Source organism: Lepidochelys kempii, chromosome 3, assembly GCF_965140265.1.
Source record: "Lepidochelys kempii isolate rLepKem1 chromosome 3, rLepKem1.hap2, whole genome shotgun sequence".
Lineage (NCBI taxonomy): Eukaryota > Metazoa > Chordata > Testudines > Cheloniidae > Lepidochelys > Lepidochelys kempii.
In genome coordinates this window covers 92,757,779-92,783,852 of record NC_133258.1, presented here as the reverse complement: position 1 = coordinate 92,783,852, position 26,074 = coordinate 92,757,779, and the positions used below count along the sequence as shown (strand labels likewise).

General features: G+C 40.5%; 1 protein-coding gene across 13 annotated transcripts in view; it reads left to right on the top strand.

Annotated features, from left to right (window-relative positions):
• TBC1D32 (TBC1 domain family member 32) overlaps nucleotides 1-26,074 on the top strand; it is a 180,188-nt gene that overhangs the window by 118,973 nt on the left and 35,141 nt on the right. For all 13 annotated transcript variants that reach the window (XR_012158036.1, XM_073337176.1, XM_073337184.1 and 10 more), the window contains one exon: nucleotides 8,413-8,496. Coding sequence is in view for 12 of the 13 variants with exons in the window: in XM_073337176.1 (XP_073193277.1) it covers nucleotides 8,413-8,496 (84 nt within the window). In the remaining variant the exon portion in view is untranslated. The remainder of the gene's footprint in view (nucleotides 1-8,412; nucleotides 8,497-26,074) is intronic.

The window sequence follows — 26,074 nt, the reverse complement described above, 5'->3', positions numbered from 1 at the left end:
CTGCCCCAGAATATTTTGAAGGATAAATCCTTGAAACAGAAGTAGGAGTCAGCCCAGACACCTGATCACCTGTAAGTCAGTGTCACCACCAAACCCCACTTTCCCTCTGGGAATAGTAATGGAGCAGCTTTGTCATGAAAATGTTCCACACTTCCTTGTTTGAAGTCAAATGTAAGCTGCTCAACACACTGAGCCCTAATATTTGGAAGTTGATGGTAATGGTGTTCCTATTGTTCATTCATATTTTTGGGTTGGAGACAGTGATTCCAGATGCAATATGTGCTCATCAATTTAGCTAAGTCACACTAGGCTACAAATTCTTCAAGCTTCAGCATTGAGGTGTTCCTCTGGCCATACATTAGCATTTGCAATTGAAAAAAATACGTCCTCCCTGACCAGGTCATTGGCTGTCTCTCCTACCTTCAGCACAAAAGGTTGTTGTTGGAAATAATGGTGGCTGGAGAGAAGGCAGGCTGTTCTCATGGTGGTGCACCCAAAACCGTGACCTTCAGCATTGGGATTTTTTGGTGTCATTTTTACCAAGCCATGGTTGCAGTCCACAAAGCTGTAGATTGCCAGGGCTTGTTAGACAATGGCCTGGTGAAGCTATGGAAGAAAGCCTCTAACCTGATGAAATCTCTCTCCACCATGGAAATATTAGGAACTCAGAAGGCTGATGAATGAGAGTTGATGGGAATGTAAACATCTATGTTGGTAATGCACAAAAAGGAGTGGAATCCACCTCATTCTGTCTTAACTGAGTTGCCTCTTCAGTGCTGATGAGATTAAAGAGGAATATAAACATTTTTGCCACTAAAGTAGGAAGAGATACAACTCACAGAGGAACAGAACTGTTGAGTAAAAAGGTGGCATTTTCAGAAAGTCACTTTTCAAAGTATGTCATACTTTAGAAAGGTGGTCAATATAACTAACAAACATAAGAAAGCTTAGAGGAAAGCCGATATGTGTTCCCTTTACAGAGAGACTGTGCAACCCAGGGTACCAGAATTTCACCTGTACTTATAACGTAAAGTAATCTAGGGGTTTTAGTGCCAAAGTAACAGAAAACTTAGTAAGTAATCTGTAAAGGAAGAGATTCAGTGTAAAGATTATGAAATAAGGAACTTTCTAGTACTAGTTTGTGTTAATGTGGCTCAAGTCAGCAATGATCAAAAGTTGCTAAATTCTCAGGGCTTTTCATTCTCATAAACTCTGTATAATGAGTTTATAGTTTTTGATGACTGTAGTTCACTGAGAGTCAGGGTTTTTCTTTCCCAAGCACTCCGTAGAAAGGATAAACAAATGGAAGCCCACAACTCAAACCAGTAAGTGTATTTTATATGAATTTCTGTCAGTTTAATAAAGATAAATTGAAATCTAATACATTTTAAAATAGATTTTTTTCTAGCATAAAAATATGCTGACTTTTTCACACCTACTTTCTTGCATCTCTCACATTGACCTCCCAACCTTCTAAGCAGTTTTTCTTAAAAGTTGGAATAAAATTGAAATGTGTGCATAATCAGTTTATTTGTACGCAGCATTTTTACTAGTTTGTTCTCTTTGCTTGGGCTATATGAAATTAGTGTTGAAAACTGTCAGTATATCCTACTGAGTTTAAAAAGAAACAAGCAATTGTGAAGAAAAACAATTTTAATCTGAAAACAGAACACTTGATGTTTAAAACAGTGAGCTTCCAAAGGAAAGAACAGAGATTTATTCTTTTGTGCTTTGTACTGGGCCATATCCAATGTCAAAAGCTGATGTGCATTATTTTCCATAACATCATTGAAAAGATATCAAAGTGACAACTGAGAATTTAAAGCAAATATTGTATTTTGTTAACATGAATCCAAAAGATGTATACTGAATAAATATATTTGCATTGAACAGCATGGGGAATAGCTAAGCAAGAAAGTACCTATGAAAGCATGTTTGTATATCACATGGATTCTGGAAAAGCATAAAGAAGTGTTATGGTACAGGAAGAGAGCATTACGGCCATGGAAACTGAATGACTTGAAAAGCAATTTAATTATTCCCAAAAATACTACCACAAAATAATACTTTAACTGAGGAAGGTACTGCTAACCCCACGGTGCTAAAAGCTCTCGTTCAAATGCAGTAGATCTGAATGGGGCTATTTCAGAAACAGCAAAATTCCGGCTAACTGTGTTGGTTTGGGAACGCTTGTTTTTAATAAAATATATTTTATGGGAGACTTGGTATGATGTTTGCTCAGCATGTATATTATGAGTAGATAAATTTATTAGGATTATTTGTTTTTCCTTTTTTGTTTATGAAGGTGAACAAGAGCCACAAACATTGAGTTTTGAAGTGAATTTAGAGAAGGGAGTTTATAAAACTTTCTGTCCAGGTATAGTTCTACGCACAGTACCATGACGGACAGCAATGGAACAATGGTTGTGTCTTGCAGTAGACTGTATTACTTGCAGTACTTTAGCAATCCTGAGTTTGTATGCCATGAGTATGCACAATTTTCTTTTTGATCTGGTTGAAAAAAATGACGAATTACTCAGTTGATTTTCATTTTAATGAAGATTTACTTTGCTCTGCAATATTTTTTACTTCCAAAACCAGAGAGCTCTGGATTCCAGAAAGAGCCCAACTGAAAGTAGCATCAGCATAAGTAGCTAAAGTAAACTTTTAGGTGATAAAGCACACAAACTACAGCAACTTAGAACAACCTATCATTTTACATAAATAATATCTCAAAAGAAATGTCTTGTCCTGTGAAAGCCCTCAATTTACTTCATAACCAAGTTTATTTTAATACACTCCACTTAGGTATTTTTTTCTCTCACAAACTTGATTGTGTTTTCACAGACCCCTGCTGGGCACTATTAATATACATGAATACTTACAGATGGCTGAAATCAATTTTGTTCTAGAATTTGAAAAAAAAACAAAAAACTGCTTAGCAGTTGAACTGTCACTTCTTCCATTAATTCAATCACTGAACTAAAGTATTTGGCTGTTGGTTCAAGCATGTGGGTGCCTTCCAATAAAAAAGATCAAATTAAAATATTCTGTATTGACTTTAAATTTTGTGAATTATTCAATCTTTTAAGCTTGTGACATTGCTCCAATTTATTATTTGAGCATGACATATTTCATTGATCTGAATGTGAACAGTCATATCTTAAATGTACTGTTACAAGTGAACTGCAAGTTTTCCCAAGAGAAGCTCTTTAGTTTCCATGTCTTAGTCTAAGCAGTAATTTTTTTCTTGTTTTAATTATGTTATGCTAATTGTGGCCCCAATTATACAAAGGCTTAAGTACAACAGTAGCGTTACTCTCAGAATGTAAAGTTAAACACATGCATATATTTTTTCAAGAGTGGGGCCATGCTGCTACATAAATATTAGCATGTTAATCTATACTGAATCCAAGAAGAGGAAAAAGAAGAAAGCTTTTACAAATGTCTAATTTCAATGGCAAATGCTGCATCACAGAGTGGCTGAACTATGGCAGCAGCAGAAGGGGCTTTTATGTGATAATTCTGAAAATAGTATTTCTTTTGAAAAATACCCTGAACAAGAAACAGTTTGGCAGAGTTCGCCATCCTCAGGGATCCAAACTCCTCTGCTCTGGACTAGAAAATATTGCAGTCTCTAAACTAATTTTTTTTCAGGTACCCAAAAAATGAACATAAGGTTGTGCTTTAATGAGTCCCATAGAATAAATATGCTTGTGCTGTCTACATTAATTTTTATAAACGTATGATTTTGTTAGGGGGCTTATTCCTTCACCCTCTCAGTTCCCTGATCCTTCTCGCATGAACAGAGAGCAACAATACCCGAAGTCCAAAGGTGAAAACAATTTGATGTTTATTGGGGTGACCTTCCAGCAAGCTTAAATCCAAGTTCCTTTTTCCTTATTTTTCAAATCCCAACTTACCTCCTGTTTTCCCCTAATTTATATAGTAGCAATCTCAGCTATACCTTAACCAATCATTTTACTGAAATTTACCTAACCAATCCTAACATATTGTAACATGATTAGCTAACCAATTATATCCCACCACCTTAATTAGTTTACACCCAGCAAAATTAATTATACAGCAGACAGAAACAATCACAGAACCAGACAGAGACCATGCAAATAAACAATAGTAAAGGGGGAACTATAATAACAAAACAATACAGAAGTGAGGATTTTACAAGTACATCTGTAAAGACATAAGGGTTTCCCAGCTGTGTCTATTGATAAGTGAGTTCTTACCAGACAGAAAACTATCAAATTAAATTTCTTTTTACATCTTCTAGGCTCTTCCCTTTCTCTGGAGGTGATAGATAGGATCACCTTTCCAACAGCCCCAGATTGCCTTATTTCAATGTGACTAGGTTGGAATGTGATGATGTGACCATACACTTCCCAGCTTATGTCTGCCTCTGCTGCTTAGCCAAAGGCCTTAGCCTAAGAACAGGGCCTCAGACTGTCACAGTGAGAGAAGGCCCTTACACAGATTCTTTGTTTTATACCTCTATAACTAGCTAAATGATAAACATATACCTAAATTCTTAAAGTATAGGTTTTTACAGACAGGCTTGAATATCTATATCCTAACAGATTTCAGGGGGAAAAAGAATGGTATTAAATATATGCAACAGTCCTATTCAAACAGAAGAGGGAAATAACCCAATTTCTGTGAAGTCTCTATTGCTTTGATGTAGAAAGAATCATAGAATCATAGAATATCAGGGTTGGAAGGGACCTCCGGAGGTCATCTAGTCCAACCCCCTGCCCAAAGCAGGACCAATCCCCAATTAAATCATCCCAGCCAGGGCTTTGTCAAGCCTGACCTTAAAAACTTCTAAGGAAAGAGATTCCACCACCTCCCTAGGTAATGCATTCCAGTGTTTCACCACCCTCCTAGTGAAAAAGTTTTTCCTAATATCCAACCTAAACCTCCCCCACTGTAACTTGAGACCATTACTCCTTGTTCTGTCATCTGCTATCACTGAGAACAGTCTAGATCCATCCTCTTTGGAACCCCCTTTCAGGTAGATGAAAGCAGCTATCAAATCCCTCCTCATTCTTCTCTTCCGCAGACTAAATCCCAGTTCCCTCAGCCTCTCCTCATAAATCATGTGTTCCAGTCCCATAATCATTTTTGTTGCCCTCCGCTGGTCTCTTTCCAATTTTTCCACATCCTTCTTGTAGTGTGGGGCACAAAACTGGACACAGTACTCCAGATGAGGCCTCACCAATAGAGGGGAATGATCACGTCCCTTGATCTGCTGGCAATACCCCTACTTATACATCCCAAAATGCCATTGGTGTTCTTGGCAACAAGGGCACACTGTTGACTCATATCCAGCTTCTTGTCCACTGTAACTCCTAGGTCCTTTTATGCAGAACTGCTGCCTAACGATTCGGTCCCTAGTCTGTAGTGGTGCATGGGATTCTTCCTTCCTACATGCAGAACTCTGCACTTGTCCTTGTTGAACCTCATCAGTTTCTTTTGGCCCAATCCTCCAATTTGTCTAGGGCCCTCTGAAAAGAGACTGATCTTTCTTGGTAAAAATGTAGTGTTTCTCAATGTGAACTTGGTGTTACAACAATCATCATTTTCTATACCAACTGCCATTGCATATACTCTCCTTGTTACTACTGCAGTGAAATCAATAGTTGTATAATTAAAGTTCTTGAAGACTTCTTTAGAGCTGATTCCTATGCATTAAAGTTCCATATGTCTTTGTTTCCCCAGTGGGAAAAACTCCGGCATACAGAGTAGAGTCTGTAATCTCCCAGCAACTTCCTACAATATTTACAACTGTGGATTGACAAGACATAGATTTCTGTATGCAAAAATAGACAGTGTACAGTCTTTCTTAGTGGCATTTTTCTTCCTTAATTTAAGGCATTTTTGATAGACTGGATCTGTAAAAATGTGATTCCTGTGAACCTTTTGGACAATTAAACCAGCAGTGTATATAATTTAATGACAATAGATTAGGTTAAACAGTGGCTGGAGAAACTGTAAACATGATTATCTTTATGCATTTTTAATTGTTATTCTTAGGAGTGGTGAGGGGGTATTGTAAACTGAGGGCAAGATCAGAGCCTTTTGAAATCTGAATTGTCTTGGTGGTGATACCTGTCTTTGGGTCATGCTCTCCTTGTTACATTTTCACTGGTGCTACCTTGAGTTCTGAATTTAGGTCATTATTGTTCCCTACATGGGATATCCCCATAGAGGAGATGGGAAGGCTTCATTTGCATTCTTCTGTTTAAAGTAGTGATGTACTTTGCCCAGCTATCGAAGTATAAAGGGATGCAGTCTCCCCAAACCTACAGGTAATTTTAAGTTTGAGAAGAGCCTGTACAATTACAGTGGCTCTCAATCCCTTAGCAGTTCTTCAGGATGCCTTCTACGTGATCAAGAAAAGCAGGGAAAGCTAATGCTGACAGGGTGAGCACTAAGTTATTGGCTATTATCCTACAAGGGAGGTAGGTACAATTCCTTGGGTAGTGTCACATTCTGGGATGAAATACAGATCGGTGAGGAATTGTCACCTCTTACCCTGTAACCCGGAGTGCCTCACAATGTCTTGCTACTGTTGCCCTCTGCCTGGGATGCCCACAGACAGCAACAAGCATGTACTTTATGTATTAGGCAGCCCTGGTCCAATGGTTTGGATTCTGGAGCCTGACTAGACTTCCACTGATCCCCACCTGCCTTGGTTAACAACTGATAAGGTGACTTCACACTCTCCCCCGCCCCGAATTTTTCCCCAAAAGATGTTCTGGAATGCCCAACCTTGTCATGGAACAAGAGAGGAATGATAAGGTTCGTTGCTCCTTTGAAGAGTCAGTATACAACAGTTTGATACTTTAACTGGAGTTACCAAACAGTTCAGTTCAAACACAGCACTGGGTTGGTTTATATAATTCCAAAGAGATGGCTATTAAATGAGTACAAGGATTAAAGTCAGAAATGGTTACAGGAGAAATAAAGATAAAATGCCTTCTGGCAACTAAAACTTAACAAACTAGACTTGATTCAAGGTAAAATCGTCACCATGTGCTTTCACCAAGATGGCTGACTGAACCCTTGGGCCAGAATCTATCTCCCTACATGTCAAAGGGCTGGTACCTTTGTCGTCTTAGGTGAAAGATAACTTAGGGTGTCTTGGCCCCTCTCTTCTATAGTCCAATAAATCTTTGAAATGGATTCGTCTGAAGGGTATGTCCAGATGAGTCTCTTCCCAGCTGTGAGGTAGGCTACATGGAGCCTGTCTTGAAGGAAGTTTTCTGTTGCTTCTTCCCCTCCTGGAGTTGTCTGCTAAAATGTAAATTATTTTAGTTCCTGCCCCCTCCGGTGCAACTTAATGAACATTTAAAAATTTCCTCCTCTGTTGTGATAATGTAGGGTTTGTCTCCACCACTTGTTAGCTCCATGGGTCTATTCACACAATATGTAAATGCAGTCTCATTGTCTTTCAAAGTACTATGGAAGCAACTCCCAGGTGAGGAAACTACATTCCTTTGTCTGAGATGAACTTGTTTAATAGCTTTACCTAGTCTAGGGCACCTTGTCTTGAACGTATGATAATGATATCCTATAAGGGGAATTCATAAATTTACATATAATATTGCTATATACATTTTACCATGATGTTATTAACCTGAAAGTTATTAGTTTTCAAATGATATATCATAAGGCATATTTTGTACAGGGGTGCTTAGGTCCATGGGTAGTGACCAACTTCCAGCATCCTGCTTGACCCCACATTACAGACATTCAGAGCAGAGCACAATCCCCATGGGAGCTTCCATGGAAGGAGCAGATCTTTGAGTAAGACTGTAGTAATAATAAAGCATAGAAGCACCCCTTAAGATTTGTTCTTGCCCTCTAAGATCTAATAATATTTACTGTATTTTTCGTGTTTTGGAAAGTTGGCCATTACTCTTGTATAAATATGCAAACAGTTGATTTTGCACTGTTTCTCAGAAGGAAGGACAGAACCCTTAAAGTGCATTGCTTCATGTCTTTTGTTTTCAAGTAACATTTTTACCACAGTCTACATCCACATACAAATGTGGTAAGGTATTGTAGCCTAATTAGAGTTAATTTTCTTTGTATTTTGAAACCATGTAACAAATTCTGAAGTAATCCTTGGAGGATCTAAAGACGATAAATAATTCCCTTTCAGTTAACACTGAATAGATTCTCAGTGAAGCTATTAAAAATTTAATTTGTATCAGGAATGTTATGAATACAAAAACACAGTATTTTAAATTGTTTCCTCATACAATTGTGCATAAACATTCAGGAGTTCAAATTGCTTTAGTTGTCCACATGTTGTAATTTTGTTGGGTAGTGTAGTTCCACATTCCATTCATTGTCGCTAATGTTTTAATGGGTTTTTGCTTATTACAGTTTTGGCAGAATTAATTGAGAAGTTTGTGTTGCATCTTTCTGAAAACCCATCAGAATGTTACTTCAGCACTGGAGAGTATGAAGGTAAGTTTTCAGGCACTTCATATTTGAATTTAAAAGAAAAATAATATATCCATATCTTTTTGACTATTAAAAAAGTAGCTAGACGTCTTTAATATTCTTTGTTTAACAGTTCATGTATTCATTATTCAAATCATGGGGAACATTTAGCATCCTTCTGGAACAGGGCCTGTTTGTTGAAGCACAGTGTGACTAATGTTAATGGAATTTTGAACCTTCTTGTAATATATGTACAGTACATAAAGAGCGATACAGAATAAATGATGGTATGGTATGGTATAAAGGTTTTATGGATGCTTATTTAGGAATTAATTACATAGGTGACTGAGTAATACTGCCATCCCAAACAAATGCCAGTAAAACCCATCATGTATTGTTTATAAGTTACACATTTAACCAACAGCTATTTTAGAAATGTCTTAGTTTAATTGCAAGTGAGGGCTGTTTTTTTGTTTTTTTTTAATGCCAGCCCTCCCTTTTAGTTACTGTGAGTCCATCTACATGTGTCAGGGAACTAAAAATACAATTAACTCACTTTTTAAAACTCATAAGAATGACCCAAACTAACTTTCCTGTACATTAAATGCCAACACTTTATAATTCAGTTTTCTCCATACTAGAAGGAAATATTTTGTGTCCTATTGGAAACCTGGTAATCTTCCCATTTTGAATGGTCTTAAGCTCCTTTTTCTATCCCTACTAGATCAGGAGATATCTTATCTTAAATCGGTTTCTTGTGCAATGTTGTCCATCTAGAACCTCAGTACAAGTTCATAGGGAGAACTTACTGAAGGAAGAAAGGCTTTTTTTTATAAGGGGTTTTGTTTTGTTTAATTGCAGCTCTTGGAAACTACTCAGAAGTTATTAATGTTTGAATAAATATTGATGCATATAGATTAGTGAGCAGAGTGCAGGTGAGTTAGTCAAAGATAAAGGATAAATAAAATTTATCACCTGGCTCTACAGATTAACAGCATTTTTATCACCACAAAATATGTAGTATAACATAAGGGTTAATTGAGAGCTGGTCAGAAAAAATTAAGTAAGACATTTTGTATCAGAATTTGCCAACTTGTTGAAATCTAAATATGTTGCAGAAATGGTTTGCTTTTGTTTAAATTCTGACAGAACTCAGGCAGACTGCCCTGGAGCCAGGGCTCCCTGTATAGCTGTGTGGAGAACAGTGTTTCAAAGAATTTTGAAAATCTTTGGTTTTATTCCAAATTAGAGCAAAGCCAAATTTAAAGATCTTCAAATCCTCCATGAAATGGAATTGCCATTTTCTGCCCAGCTCCATTTATTTTTTGTGAGCTTAGGGTAGTTGTTATTCATGAATGAGTTTTATGAAGTAAAATTTTCAAAAGTGCCAGTGTCCTATTGAAAATGAATCTAGCTTAGCCTCCTAAGAAACTTAGCTACTTCTGAAAATTTTATCATCAGCCCAAATCAATGCAGGTAAAGGAACAGATACTCTGTTAATGTAAATTTCCCTAGCTCCAGTTGGCCCCAAATCTCTTTGCACATCATATTATCATGTGTTTTACATATACTATCTTTGCTACATAAACTATTTTAGGAGGGTTTTTTTTTTTGAGATTTTTAAAATACATCATTGAGATTGTTCCTGTATTCTCTTATTTACCATGTGTTCAACTGTGCTGGCTCAGAGACTGAGAAAAATAAAAACTAATAAATGTAAAATATTTCTAAGCATAAGTTGAAATATTTTTTTCTAGATCAAAAATATGATTTTAAAGTTCTGTGTCTCAAGATCTTTCAAAGCTAGATGTAAGTCCTACATTCTATTGGAAAGATGGGATTCAACCTACTTTCTAAGGTATAAAACTTACATGTATAGCCCTGTAGGGACGCAAGGTATCAGAATTCAGAGTTGTGACATTTGTATGTATAGAAAACTTGGGCCAGGTCTTAATGGGTATGACTACTCTGCGACGAAAAACCTGTGACTGGCCCATGCCAGCTGACTCAGGCTCCCGGGGCTTAAGCTAAGGGGCTGTATAATTGTGGTGTAGACGTTCAGGCTCAGGCTGGAGCCAGGTCTCTAGAACCCTGCAAGATGGGAGAGTCCCATTGGGCTGCAGAGGAACAGACAGGCTTGTGAAGGGAGTGTGTGGTGTTCTGGCAGTGTTTGGTGCTCGTTGGGGGTTTGTTTTGCTGTGGATGGTGGTGTTTTGATTTGGTTTGTTTCCCAGACTAACAGGACTTAGGTGAGAAGGCTATGACATACGACATATGTCAGATATGACAGATCCAAGGATTGGAGATGCAGGTGGAAACTCTGGTTGAGTTTAGGAGGGGGTTCAAGCAGATGATGGAGCAAAGACATGAGGAGGCTGAAGGGAAAAGCGCAGACTTGCAGATGGAAGCAGGACCAAAGAACTCTGAGGGGAAACTGCTGGGTGAGGAAAGTGGACAGTGGAAGCATGTGACTAAGAGAACCAGGCAGAGGAAAAGACAGGCTAGTGAAGGAGAAATAGTGATCAGGAACAGGTTTGCGGAGTTGGAAAATGAAGAAGGGTCACAGCAGGTGGTCACTGAAGGTGAGAGGGCAAGGAAGAAGAAAAAGGAAGCTAGTCCTATAGGAAGAGGGAAAGAGTCAATGGAGATAACAACACCAAATATGATCCCCAAGATGATACGGGATGTGATACGAGATGATTGCAAGGGACAATAGGAATCGAGAGGCCTTGCAGCCAGAGGGAAGAGGGGATAGACCGGAGAATCGCACCATCACCAGGAAAAGGCAGGTCTACAAGTGATTGGGAACTTCTTACTGAGAAGAATAGACAGGCCTGTAACTAGAGCTGATCCAGAGAACAGAAGGGTGTGCTGGCTGCTGGCTGCTAAGATATGGGATATGGACCTGAGGCTGAAAAGGATCCTAACAGGAGCAGGAAAGGAATCCACTGATTGTCCTTTGTGGGAACAAATGATATGGCTAGGTTCTCGCTGGAACGTATCAAGGGAGACTATGCCAGGCTGGGGGAGACGCTTAAGGAAATCGAGGCTCAGGTGATCTTCAGTGGGATTCTGACTGTTCCTAGAGAAGGGCAACAAAGGTGTGACAAGATTATGATGCTCAACAGATGGCTCAGGCAGTGGTGCTATAAGGAGGGTTTTGGGAAGTATGGCCACTGGGAAGCATTCATGAACAGAGGACTGTTCTCTCAGGATGGACTTCACCTGCGTGGGGAGGGAAATAGACTTCTAGGATGGAGGCTGGCACAACTGATTAAGAGAGCTTTAAACTAGGAATTCGGGGGAGATGGTTGGAAGTTGTCCAGGTAATCTCCACTCTGGATTTTAATATTGAAAAGGAAGAAAATGAGGTAAGAAAGGATACAGCCATGGTTAGGAGAATGGACATAAGGAGGAAGGGTAGTATAGATACCAGTGTAATAGGTGATACGGGCGGTAGAACATCTGTGCCTAATCGGGTAAAGAATGTGAGTGAAGCCAAACAGCAAAAATTAAGATGTTTGTACACTAATGCGAGGAGCCTAGGTAACAAAATGGAAGAACTAGAGCTACTGGTGCAGGAAGTGAAACCAGATATTATAGATATAACAGAAACATGGTAGAATAGTAGTCACAACTGGAGTACAGGTATTGAAAGGTAGGTGCTGTTTAGGAAAGACAGAAATAAAGGCAAAGGTGGAGTAGCATTGTATATCAATGATGAGGTAGATTGTAAAGAAATAAGATGTGATGGAATGGATAAGACAGAGTCTGTCTGGGCAAAAATCACATTGGGGAAGAAAGCTACTAGAGCCTCCCCTGGGATAGTGCTTGGGGTGTGCTATAGACCACCGGGATCCGATTTGGATATGGATATGGATAGAGACCTCTTTAATGTTTTTAATGAAGTAAATACTAATGGGAATCGTGTGATCATGGGAGACTTTAACTTTCCAAATATAGACTGGAGGACGGGTGCTAGTAACAATAATAGGGCTCAGATTTTCCTGGATGCAATAGCTGATGGATTTCTTCACCAAGTAGTTGCTGAACCAACAAGGGTGATGCCATTATAGATTTGGTTTTGGTGAATAGTGAGGACGTTATAGAAGAAATGGTTGTAGGGGACAACCTTGGTTCGAGCGATCATGAGCTAATTCAGTTCAGATTAAATGGGAGGATAAACAAAAATAGATCTGTGACTAGGCTTTTTGATTTAAAAAGGGCTAACTTTAAAAAAGTAAGGAAATTAGTTAGGGAAGTGGATTGAACTGAAGAACTTGTGGATCTAAAGGTGGAGGGGGCCTGGAATTACTTCAAGTCAAAGTTACAGAAACTATCAGAAGCCTGCATCCCAAGAAAGGGGAAAAAATTCATTGGCAGGAGTTGTAGACCAAGCTGGATGAGCAAGCACCTCAGAGAGGTGATTAAGAAAAAGCAGAAAGCCTACAAGAAGTGGAAGATGGGAGGGATCAGCAAGGAAAGCAACCTTATTGAGGTCAGAACATGTAGGGATAAAGTGAGAAAGGCCAAAAGCCCTGTAGAGTTGGACCTTGCAAAGGGAATTAAAACCAACAGTAAAAGGTTCTATAGCCATATAAATAGGAAGAAAACAAAGAAAGGAGAAGTGGGACCGCTAAACAGTGAGGATGGAGTGGAGGTTAAGGATAATCTAGGCATGGCCCAATATCTAAACAAATACTTTGCCTCAGTCTTTAATGAGGAGATTAGGGATAATGGTAGGATGACAAATGGGAATGAGGATATGGAAATAGATATTACCACGTCCGAGGTAGAAGCCAAACTTGAACAGCTTAATGGGACTAAATCTGGGGCCCCAGATAACCTTCATCCAAGAATATTAAAGGAACTGGCATATGAAATTGCAAGACCATTAGCAAGAATTTTTAATGCATCTGTAAATTCAGGGGCTGTACAGTATGACTGGAGAATTGCTAACATAGTTCCTATTTTTAAGAAAGGGAAAAAATGTGATCTGGGTAATTACAGGCCTGTTAATTTGACATCTGTAGTATGCAAGGTCTTGGAAAAAAAAATTGAAGGAAAAAGTAGTTAAGGACATTGAGATCAATGGTAATTGGGACAAAATACAACATGGTTTTACAAAGGTTAGATCCTGCCAAACCAACCTGATCTCCTTCTTCGAGAAGGTAACAGATTTTTTAGACAAAGGAAATGTAGTGGTTCTAATGTACCTCGATTTCAGTAAGTCATTTGATACAGTTCCACATGGGGAATTATTAGCTAAATTGGAAAAGATGGGGATCAGTATGAAAATTGAAAGGTGGATAAGGAACTGGTTAAAGGGGAGATACAACGGGTCATACTGAAAGGTGAACTGTTAGGCTGGAAGGAGGTTACTAGTGAAGTTCCTCAGGGATCGGTTTTGGGACCAATCTTATTTAATCTTCTTATTATTACCCTTGGCACAAAAAGTGGGAATGTTCTAATGGAATTTGCGGATGACACAAAGCTGGGAGGTATTGCAAATACAGAGAAGGACCGGGATATCCTACAGGAAGATCTGGATGACCTTGTAAACTGGAGTAATAGTAATAGGATGAAATTTAATAGTGAAAAGTGCAAGGTCATACATTTAGGGATTAATAACAAGAATTTTTGTCACAACCTGGGGATACTTCCAAGTGATGCAACAGAGGAGGAGAAGACCTCGGAGTATTGGTTGATCACAGGATGACTATGAGGCGCCAATGTGATATGGCCATGCAAAAAGCTAATGTAGTCTGGGGATGCATCAGGAGAGGTATTTCCAGTAGAGATAAGGAGGTGTTAGTACCGTTATACAAGGCACTGGTTGAGACCTCATCTGGAATATTTTGTGCAGTTCTGGTCTCCCATGTTTAAGAAGGATGAATTCAAACTGGAACAGGTACGGAAAAGGTCTACTAGGATGATCCGAGGAATGGAAAACCTGTCTTATGAAAGGAGACTCAAAGAGCTTGATTTGTTTAGCCTAACCAAAAGAATGCTGAGGAGAGATATGATTGCTCTCTATAAATATATCAGAGGGATAAATATCAGGGAGGCAGAGGAATTATTTAAGCTCAGTACCAATGTGGACACAAGAACAAATGGATATAAACTGGCCATCAGGAAGTTTAGACTTGAAATTAGACGAAGGTTTCTAACCATCAGAGGAGTGAAGTTCTGGAACAGCCTTCCAAGGGGAGCAGTGGAGACAAAAGACATATCTGGCTTCAAGACTAGGCTTGATAAGTTTATGGAGGGGATGGTATGATGGGATAGCCTAATTCTGGCAATTAATTGATCTTTCACTGTTAGCGGTAAATATGCCCAATGGCCTGTGATGGGATGTTAGATGGGGTGGGATCTGAGTTACTACAGAAAATTCTTTCCTGGGTCTCTGGCTGGTGAGTCTTGCCCACATGCTCAGGGTTTAGCTGATCACCATATTTGGGGTCGGGAAGGAATTTTCCTCCAGGGCAGATTGGCAGAGGCCCTGGGGGTTTTTCGCCTTCCTCTGCAGTGTGGGGCATGGGTCACTTGCTGGAGGATTTTCTGCACCTTGAAGTCTTTAAACCACAATTTGAGGACTTCAGTAGCTCAGACGCAAGTTAGGGGTTTGTTACAGGAGTGTGTGGGTGAGATTCTGTTGCCTGCATTGTGCAAGAGGTCAGACTAGACTATCATAATGGTCCCTTCTGACCTTAAAGTTTATGATTTTAAAGTTGTTTTTGAATTTTTTTATTGTGTGCAGCATGAGGGCAGCATATGCACATAGTATATTGGGTAATATAAAATCTTTACATGATTTGAAGGTCTTACTTTTCTTCCTCACTTATATTATAAATCTGTTCCCAGGGATAACGATGTATATGAACATCTCTAATTTTGTGTGTGTGCGCACATGCACATATGTATGCATATATTTGTATCATACATTAGTGTGTGTGTGTATATATATATAATTGGATGATCATAATGGTTCCTTCTGACCTTAAAGTCTATGATTCTATGATCTACACCGCAATTAAACAGCCCCTTAGCCTGAGCCCTGGAAGCCTGAGTTAGCTGGCACGGGTCAGCCATGGGTTTTTAATTGCAGTGTAGACACACCCAATCTTGCCTGTTCTCGCCTTGGGCTGGTGGAAGAAGAGAGGGTTGTTTTACATTTCTGGAGAGAAAGAAGAAATATTTCCTTGATGGACTGATTTTCTTTTTTAAATGACATGCTTTAAAAGCTGCCCAGGAGTTTAAAATGTTAGAATAAATCCAGGGGTTAGTAAGTAAGTGATACAGCTATAAGCATGTGAAAAATTGTACAAGCCTAACCAATTTATCACTTGTATATTGCCTATATAAATATATTATATTCTTGGATTCCAATCACAGTTTTAATGGTGTATAGAATTATGTAAATGCATGTAGAATTACTGTATGATTTTGTATTATTTTGAACAGAAATGCCAGGATTATAACATAATTTAATTATCCACTCAAAATCATACCTTTTAGGCTTTATTTTCAAAACCTTACAATAAAGCTGTGAATGAAAGAGGTTTGGATAATAGTTCCAAGCTTCCTCCTGAGAGAGAGATCCTTCAGGCAGGCACAGCATCCTGCTCCCTCTGAAGTGTGGGAGGCTAGAAAGCCAGATCAGAAGACAAGCCCAATTCTGTTCAATTTGTAGATAAGATGGAGTTTCTCCTGCACATGTCAACTACAGCAGAAAGTGTGAATAGGCAAGGGAAATGTTAGGATGCATGTTAGGCTTGGGAAATACTCAGCTTCAATATTCAGTAGACTTTATACCCATTAGCTTCATTTCTCAGAATTGGAAAAAGTAAAAAAGTATGGACAGAGCAACAAAACAAAACTGACAAAAGCAAAGGCCTCTTTTCTGGGTTACCTTGGGTTTTACGCTTCCTCTTTCCATGGTAAATAACTTAGGCTGCATGATAGCCCTTGTCAGAATTTTTCAGCAGTATTTTAACCCAATTGTCCTTATTAACAAAGCAAAGTTGGACACACATTATTGGAACATGACTGAATGTTCAGTTCTCAAAACAAACATTCCAGTATACATTGTGTTGTTTCTTGACATTACTGGTAGCAGGCACTCTGAGAATTCATTAATCAGTAAAGCATTAGTTCTTATCAGTCTCTTTTCCACAGTTGTATTTGTGCCATTGTCACAAATAGTGATACCCCTAATCTTATTAGATCTCTTATTCTTGCCCTGTATAAAGTCCTTCAGTCAGTCTAGGTCATAAAACAAATATATTTGTTATGATTATGAAGAACCTAGTATTAGACAGTATTGTGACATACAAAAGTTTGAAAGTAACATGTGTAACCCTTCTGCCAGGTGGAGTGGGCAGCAACCAGAGCTGGGTTCAATATCTAGGGGTTCATTTTCAACAATACAGCACAGAACCAGCTCCAGTCACCACACAGTAACCTGGGAAAATTACACACCACCCCGAGGTGCCTCTGAGAGACAATACTTCCCCACTCTCAAGCAGCACAGTGTCTAAGTGTAGAAAAGAAACTTTTAATTGAAAGGAGTGAAGTCACCTGACATTAATTAGGAAAAATGCCACAAGCATGATTCATAATCATAAAACTGTGAGCAGGACACCCACCCCAGAGTACATAGGGAAGTGTCTTCTGCCTCATGTTCCTGAGGTCTACAGCCAAAAGTTCCTTTTCTGTGCACCTCTCTGTTCCCTCCTCATACCTCATTCACAGTGGTTGTCCTTGGTCAGTGAGGAGCCAGGAGTCAAAGGTGCATCTGTGTGAGTTCACCTCCCACTCGGGGAAGAAGGCACCTTGCTTGCTCCTCCATCTGAGCCAGCCGTGGTTTCTCTCCACTGACCACCCCACTAGCTGCAGTTCCTGTCTGCTGGCCGCCCTGCTGCCTCTCTGCTATGACCTCTGCAGGTCAGTCTCTTGAGGTTTCACCCAGCTCTCAGTGATTTTCAGCTCTTAGGCTGGGCAGATACGCTGTTCCACCACAAGTGATTGTCAGCTTCTTTGAGCACTTAAAATAAAAGAAGGCTCCTAATGGAGTCTATTTAGCTCTATTTTTGAACAGTGGGGAGGAACAGGTAAAACCAGATTGGGGATCCTTAGGCAAAGTCTGCTCCTCCTGACTGGGATACCTGTCCTCACCCCTCTTACTTTCACGGGGTCTGGTATTAGAGCCCCTTGCTTAATGAGGTCCTTTCAGCTAAGGGTGACACTCCCTCCCCCCCTTTGGTACAGGTTAAGCACAGTTCTGCTCCCCTTTATTCATACAGTAAAGACAACAACCCTAGTAACATTTCACTACCCCTGCATTCAGTACTAAAGTGATTTGTAAGCCAACACCAGACAAAGTTGATCACTTTGAGCAACACTGCTCTATCTGCTGGATGTCTAGGCAGAGTAGGTATGTTCATGAATTTAAAGTTCTGTGTCTCAAGATCTTTCAGAGCTAGATGTAAGTCCTAGATTCTTTTGGAAAGGTGGGATTCATTCATAAATACAATTTGCTCCTGAACTAGCTGTTAGGGGAGAACTCTTTCAGACCCTTCTTAGAAACAAATACGCTTAAGGGCAAAAAATAAAGATTAAACCCTTTCCCCCTCATATGCTGTGAAATGAGTAGAGCCAGCCAGAAAACAATTCTGTTTTTTGAAAGCTTACAAGGTTTTGAACTTGTTCTTGTTCCAGTACTGAATGAAATGGGAATCAGGACCTATGCTTCCAGGCCAAATTTAAATGTTAGGTTCCAGCAGCAAAATAATGAAATAAAAATAGAAACCCATGATCTATATGAACTGAGTTTCCTTATTTCTTGGATATCAAGTTTGTCACTCTCTGATCGATCTGATAATGAATGAGTACCTTAATACCCAGCCTTTCCAAGATCTTCTATCCGAGAGACTTATGGAAGGATTTCTCTAAGAAAGGGGACAACTGATTCTTGACCAAAACTAATTGTACTGCTTGTGTTACATGATATTGTCTTTCCTTCACCAGCCTGTTTATGCAATCTCAGCCAAGTCTTATAAATACTAATATTTAATACAAAAAAAATCCCTACCAGCTCATGCATTATTAAGGAATTAGCCCATGTTTTACAGAATCAGCCCGAAACAAAAACAAATCAGTCAATCTACAGAAACAAAAATATAATAAGACAGACCTTCCACAAGAATTAATATGTAGTATTTAACCAATAACGTTTAAGTAAATTTTAGGACCACATCTCTTCCCAAGCACCTCTCCCACCTCCACCTCCAAAGAAGCTCACAGAGCATCTGATAGATGGTGGTATGCTCCATCCTCCCTCTGACATTACTCCTTGGGATTTGAACAGTCTCTTGAACAACAGAGGCTTTAACAGAATCCAGATGTTTTATTTTAATAAACAGAAGCTGTAATTTGTATGAAAGTAGTTTCAGTACAATGCACGGATACTCGGTGTTTGTCATGTTCCTTGAAATAAGAAATTTATTATCTTTTAAAAAATGACAGCCTTTAGGTAGCCAAAATTAGAATAACACAATCATCCATCTGTTGTGGACTCCCTCAGGATTTCAATCTATTGTAAAATTTGCAAATCTGGAAAAAATCAAATTAGATTGGGTTGTTATCCCTTTAAAGATCAGAGGAGAAAAAATAACTGATAAATCTTTATGCAGTTGCAATACTTAATTATAAACAGCAACACAAATCTTAACTGAAGTTAACTTTCTATTATCAGCCCTGAAAATGGACTCTGATTTGTACTCAGATGAGAGCACATGCACATAGTGTGGGCATTACAAGTTAATTAATTCTCTCTGTCTGCCTCCTGCCACTGGTACTTTCTTGTTTGCTTTTATTTTTCCTCTGACCTAAAAAATGAATAGTCCTAGTGCTAAACCATGGTTCTGATAGCAAATGGAGCACTGAGCAGGGCAAGGAATGGGAAACTGCAGTGGTGATGGAGGGGGAGATATAGCATCTGTAGAAGGGAAGGGAGACCCAGTGTTGAAATAAACACTTCCTATACTTGTAGTACAGATGTAGTTTTCCCTTTGTCTCAATGCTGACTTCCCAGCCCAACCCCCAACCACACATGCCCTTCTTGGAATATGCCAATAGCTCTAGCAGCCTCTCCTTACATGCGGGAAGTACAAGCAACCTCATTATAGCTGCCTCCATCACAGTTGCACTGGGCTGAGGAGTTGAGAGCCAGTCCTCTGTTCCTCTCCCTCTCCTACCTGCTCAGGAGCAGATACAATTTGATGCAAAGGGTACAGCTGCAGTTATAGAGTACAGATAGCTAGCTTGGGTATAAATAGCAGCCTAGGGGGTGAGACACAACTTGGTGAGTGGAGTGTCATAAACACCTGAATCCTTATTGGATGTACCCTAAATGGCTTTCTACATGCTCAGGCAGTGTCTCCCACACTGACAGGCTATTTTAGTCCCTCTGCATACCCATTGTCAAAGCATTTTCCTGCCTCAGCCAAAGGCTACAGCAGCAAAGAAAGGTTTTGGCAGTGGGGAGGTGGCGAGGAAAGGCTCTGATAGAGGGAAGCTTTTCCCTGCTGCTTCCCTGCTCCTGGAGAGTTTCCCTGCTACCTCCTCCCTGCCGGAGACTTTTCCATCTGCAGTGATACTGTAGGTAGCCTGCTTTCATTGTGGTGTGTAGCTACACATGTAGTGCCTGTATTCAACACTCCACCATATGTGGAGACTTAGCCTTCGTGTCCTGTTAATTAAAAAGTCACATAAGGGAGCCGGTAATTTGATTGATTTTTAGATAGTTATGATGACAGCCATTTTTTCACATCTGTCCTATTTTGTTTCTTGTTCTTACATATTCCTAGTGTCCAAATGCAAGATAGAATATGCTACTTTTTAAGATAGAAAAAGAAATCACTTCACCACGTTCTGCTTGGGAACGTTAAGATCTAACGCCCAGCATACAAATTGTGACAAGGTCAGGCCAGATGGCTACAGGAGAGTAATAAAAGGCAGATATATTAGCCCCAGGTTCAGTAGGTCCCTTTTCCCTGGGTAAGGTAACAGGGAAGGTTTCAGAACAATCAGGAACCTTCTGGAGACAATTAAGACGATAGGCTGATTAGAACACCTGCAGCCAATCAAGAAGCTGCTAGAATCAATTAAGGTAGAATAATCGGGGCACCTGGGTTTAAAAAGAAGCTCACTTCAGTTTATGGTGTGCGTGTAAGGAGCTGGAAGCAAGAGGCTCTAGGAGCTGAGAGTGAGAACACATACTGTTGGAGGACTGAGGAGTACAAGCATTATCAGACACCCGGAGGAAGGTCCTATGGTGAGGATAAAGAAGGTATTGGAAGGAGACCATGGGGAAGTAGCCCAGGGAGTTGTTGCTGTTTCACAGCTGTTCCAGGAAGTACTCTAAACAGCTGCATTCCACAGGGCCCTGGGCTGGAACCCAGAGTAGAGGGCGGGCCCGGGTTCCCCCCCAAACCTCCCAACTCCTGGTCAGACACAGGAGGAGTTGACCTGAACTGTGAGTTCATGAAAACGGCCAAACTGAGGGCTGCTGTGAAGCTCCAAGGCAAGCAAATCTGCCAATAAGTGCAAGACCCACCAAGGTAGAGGAGGGACTTTGTCACAAAATATAACAGAGAGAATGGACTTGGTTACAACACAGTAGTTGCCTGACATGGATACAATATGTTTAAAATTTGAAGTGTAGACTAGACCTAAATGTGTCCCTGTAAACAGGTATAAATCCTTGAATTTATGGAGTATTGCATCATTCAATATACATATTAACTGATCAGCTTGTCCTCTACACAGTTCAGTTAGCCTGAGATGCGTTCTAAGAGCAATGTTGGCAGATTGCTGTTACATATCAAGCTGTCATTACAAATGCACTGTGCATGCACAACATTCATAACTTCAAGCTTCATAACTTGGGCTAGATGTGAAGTCATGATAGAAGAACAACCCAAGGGGTGACCTTTCCAGAGGTGTGATAAATAGTGGGTATGTGCTTCCTTTTCATGGCTTGCTGCTGGCATAGGGACCTTTTGCTCTGTGCCTAGAGAGACTTTTTTCTGACCAAATGTGCTGTTTAGTTTGTTTACGTTTGTTGCAGTTGTTTCTTTAGGTAGTTTAGATGGATTGATTCTAGGCCATTGGAACAGGTTATTTGCAGGATAGATGTACTATTGTCCCAGACACCAATGGAAAACAAGACAAGGCACAAGAAATGTGGTTTAACAAGTCACAACTTTATTCACACATCTGAGAAACTAGCTAGTAATAACTCATCCAGTGTGGGTCAGATTTCCTTCTGTGAGCCATATTACCTGGGGGGAGAATTGCCCCCAACCCCTCCACTCCAAGCCCTTTACCTGGTTCCATTAAAGTTGCTAGGATACCACTGGTCAGTCCTCCGTATGAGGGTTGAGACAATGGGGGAAAGGTGTGGCCTCTTGCTGTACCAGACATTATACCCACCCGTATTTTGGGGGATGCCCTCTAATACTAATTCTACTTCCAGTTTATCAAGGAACTGAACCCTCTATTCACATTAATCTGCACCAGACATTTGCCAGATTGGAACAGCATGAACTCCTTACCACCCAACCTCCTACCAGGTCTCGGGGCTGCTCAGAAGAAGGTGAAAAAACCCATACCAACCAGGCCAGTCGGCAAAAAAAAATCCTTCCCAGCCCCAAAAGCATGACTAGTGTAATGCCAACGGTTAGGTCCAGAAATCTGGCCCTACTCAAATTGCAAAGTGTTACAAATCAAGAAAATGTGTGTTATTTCTTATTAATATTATTTATGACCTCATCTCCCTGTTACTGTTACCTGTCTTAATGCATATAGTGCATTCCAAGGAGGCTGAAAACAGGGTTGTTAAGGAACCAGGCAAGAAGAATAAAGCAATGTCCAGATAAAGGACATCGCCTCAAATGCATTAGCCATGTTTATAGCCTTGAGACTCAACTCTTGTGGCAGGGCTGTTCGGCCAATGCCGAGCAGAGAGGTCAAAAGACACTGAGGGGTCTGTTAAGAGGTACCCCTAGCAAAGAGAGGGGGGGGAAATAGCTCAGCTGCAAGTTGGCAGAGAGAGATAGTCATAATGCTGTAAGCTGACACAGAGACTGCCTGAGAATCAGAGTCTGCAAGCTGTAACTTGAGGCCCAAAGAGAATGGAGTACCAAGGTACAGCTGTTACTACCTAGGGGTTTGAGGGGAATGACAGCATAGGTAAGACAATATGCATATAGGTCTCTTTTATTTTAAACCTAATTCTCTAAGCTCTGTGTACCATTTTGACAAAATAAATTTTACTTTGTTTTGGGGAAACTGCTTCTGTGTCACTGGTTACTATTACTGATCAGAGGCTCCTAACGTAGAACTTGGTCCAACCCCACTTAGACTTACTAGGTAATACAGCTGGCAACCAGGGAAGTGTAAGCTGGAGTGCACTTGGAGCTTGGTTGGATTCCAGGGATCCACCCCAAAAAGAAGTGGAGGCATGGGCCTACCTCTTGAAAGATGTGCACTCAAGGGACTAGGAGAGGGTCTAAGAAGAGGCATCCTACACAAGGACTGAAACAGGGGAATGAGGAGAAACTTTGGAATTAGGGTACAGAATGGTGCCCCAGAATGGTAAAGGCGTTTTAAATCCTCACCTTGGGTGCACAGAGCTGCACCCTTCAGTGTTGCCAATCATCTAGGGAGTCCCCTTTTCCCCACTGTTCCTCCACACCAAGCCCATGAGGAGAGGGAGGGAAAAGGGAGCAATCCTTAAAGTGGCACCAAGGGTTTCTTTTCACTGCTGGAGCAACGTTTCCCTACCTCTGAGGCTGTGAAAGGGGGTGGAGGGTGGACATTTGTGCTAGGTTTTACTCCCATGTTCATGCCATGAGTCACAATGGTCCAAGCTTCTCAAGAAGGTTCTTGAAACACAGCAACACAGAAGGTGCATCCCTCAAGTGAGAATATGCAGAGAGGGCTGCCCAAGCTCAATAATGTACAATTGCAAAAGCCTTCTGAGAGCAATCGTACAAATGCTCAATCATACAAAAGCAGAACGTACAATTCACTTCACATTTGACAAGGCTTCAGCCTGACACCTGGCTTTATATTAAAATCCATTTGTCAGTTTATAAGTTTGTTTCTTTATGCATTTTTTTTTCTTTTCTAGAGCAAGTTCTTAGACAGATTAGCCATCAAATGGGCAATCTTGTATTTTTACTAAAAGAGTTGTAGGTGGAGTTTAAGTAATCCAAAAATTAAAGGTTAACTTCTAAACTGCATGACATATCTCATAATTCCATATCTAATTAAATGAGAGCTGTGTGGACAGAACAGTGTTCATCTTAAACTACAGAAATCTATCCATCTCTGATGTGTTATTAAATCTGCCAACACTTTAAATAGTTTTTCTTAAACTTGAATTATTTTACTATTAACTAAAAAATGCCCTTTAGATGTCTAGTCAACTTTATTGGGGAGAAAAATAAAACATGAATAATGACTCACTGGCTGCAACAGCAGCCTTTTTATTTCTTTATGGTGAGTAAAAAAAATGAAGGAAAAACAAAATGGGGCAAAGGAAAGGGGCATATTGAAACAGAAACATAAGTTTTGTTGCATGGACCTGATTTGATGCTGAATGATTAAGGGATGCCTTAGACTGAATACCATAGAGCAGAAGTGGGCAAACTATGGCCCGTGGGCCACATCCGACCCATGGGACCATCCTGCCTGGCCCTTGAGCTCCCGGCCAGGACGGCTATCCCCTGGTCCCTCCCCCGCTGTCCCCCCTTCCCCGCAGCCACACTGGTAGCACAGCTTGCACCTGCCCACCTCCCAGGCTTTCCAATAAGCCTGTCCTGACGCTCTGAGTGACATAGTAAGGGGGCAGGGGGAGAAGGGTGTTGGATAAGAGGCAGGAGGTGTCAGGGGGCAGTCAGGGGACAGGGGGTGGTTGGATGGGGCAGAGGTTCAGGGGGGTGGTCAGGAGATGGGGAGCAGGGGGGGATGGAGAGGGGGTAGGGTCCTGGGGGGGCAGTTAGGGACGGGGGTCTCAGGAGGGGGCAGTCAGGGGACAAGGATTGGGGGGGGATTGGATGGGTTGGGGGGCCGGGGGGGCCTGTCAGGGGGCAGGGGTGTGGATAGGGGTCGGGGCAGTCAGGGGACAGGGAGCAGGGGGGGTTGGATGGGGGTGGAGTTCTGGGGGGGCAGTTGGGGTGGGGGGTCCTGGGAGGGGGCGGTCAGGGGACAAGGAGCCGGGGATTGGATGGGTCGGGGGTTCTGAGGGGGGTAGTCGGGGGGGGGGAGTGGGAGGGGACGGATAGGGGACAAGCTGATTGTGGAGTCACAGCCTTCCCTACCCGGCCCTCCATACCTTTTCACAAGCCCTATGTGGCCCTCGGGCAAAAAGTTTTCCCACCCCTGCAATAGAGTATGAGGTAAAGTTTATTATCTAATCATTTCTTTCTGTTCTTAACATAGTCCATTAGTCCAAAATACTTGGTTGCCTTCCTTCTTTAGAGGTGAATGGGAGTGGCTGAAGATGTTGATTAGCAATTTGTCCATTTAGCCCTGTCACTTCCTATTAATACCCAGACAGCTAAACATAATCCTTGCACAAAATTTAATATCAGTTCAATTTCAGTTTAATGTTATGAAACCTAATTTAGTAAACAAACCTTTACAGTTAGTAAGAATACAACCAATTTCCTTCACTACTGATAGGAATTCTTGTTGGTTCAAAGTTTGTGTTCTTTAAATCATTGCATCAGGACAAATTGTGAATCTGATTCTTGCCAGAAACACCAGCCACTTGTGCTTCAGAGTATGCTTAGCATTTTCAATCAAGAGATATGGGTGGGGAAAAATCTCTTTCAGATGGTATTGGTTATTTCCTTTTCTATTGAAACTGATCCTTGACCTTAGTGGCCTTGGCCATCAGAGTTCGAGATCCTGAAACTTATCAAATGTAATGAATTGTTTATTTTCTCTCTTGGTTTTGGTCTAGGTCTAGGTTTTCTAACTTTGAAGTAAATAGTGGTTTATAAAAACTACGAAAACCACTACCTAAAAAACCTAGTTGTTTTCATTTTGGTTTTGATCTTTTCTCTTCTTCTTTGATTTTTAATGTTGCCAGCAAGATATCTAAGTAGCAATCACCATTTAGCATATTGTTTACAAGTTTGGGAAGGGAAAAAAAATCCTCTGTCTGGTTATATCTGCTTATGCTCAGAACTGGAAAAGTTGTCCACTTTGGGGAAGGAGCTAATTGAGGAGGAATAATTCTATAGATTTTTTTTTTCTTATTTTGTGGGTGCTTTTAGATTTTTTGCTTTTTTTATTTTTATGTCTTCAGTGGAACCACAGGCCATTCAGAGATGGGGCAGGCTTTGTATTTTCTAAAAGTGTCCCAATACCCCGGTGGATCTGAAATGAGAACAGACTTGCTTAGTTCTTAAATTATTGTGAGATATGCAGTTAACAAATATTGGTGGAAAACCTTTTAAGTCAGGCAGTTCCTTCTGGGATTCAAAGTGGATGATTGTCTGTTTGCCAAGATTACATAGTACCC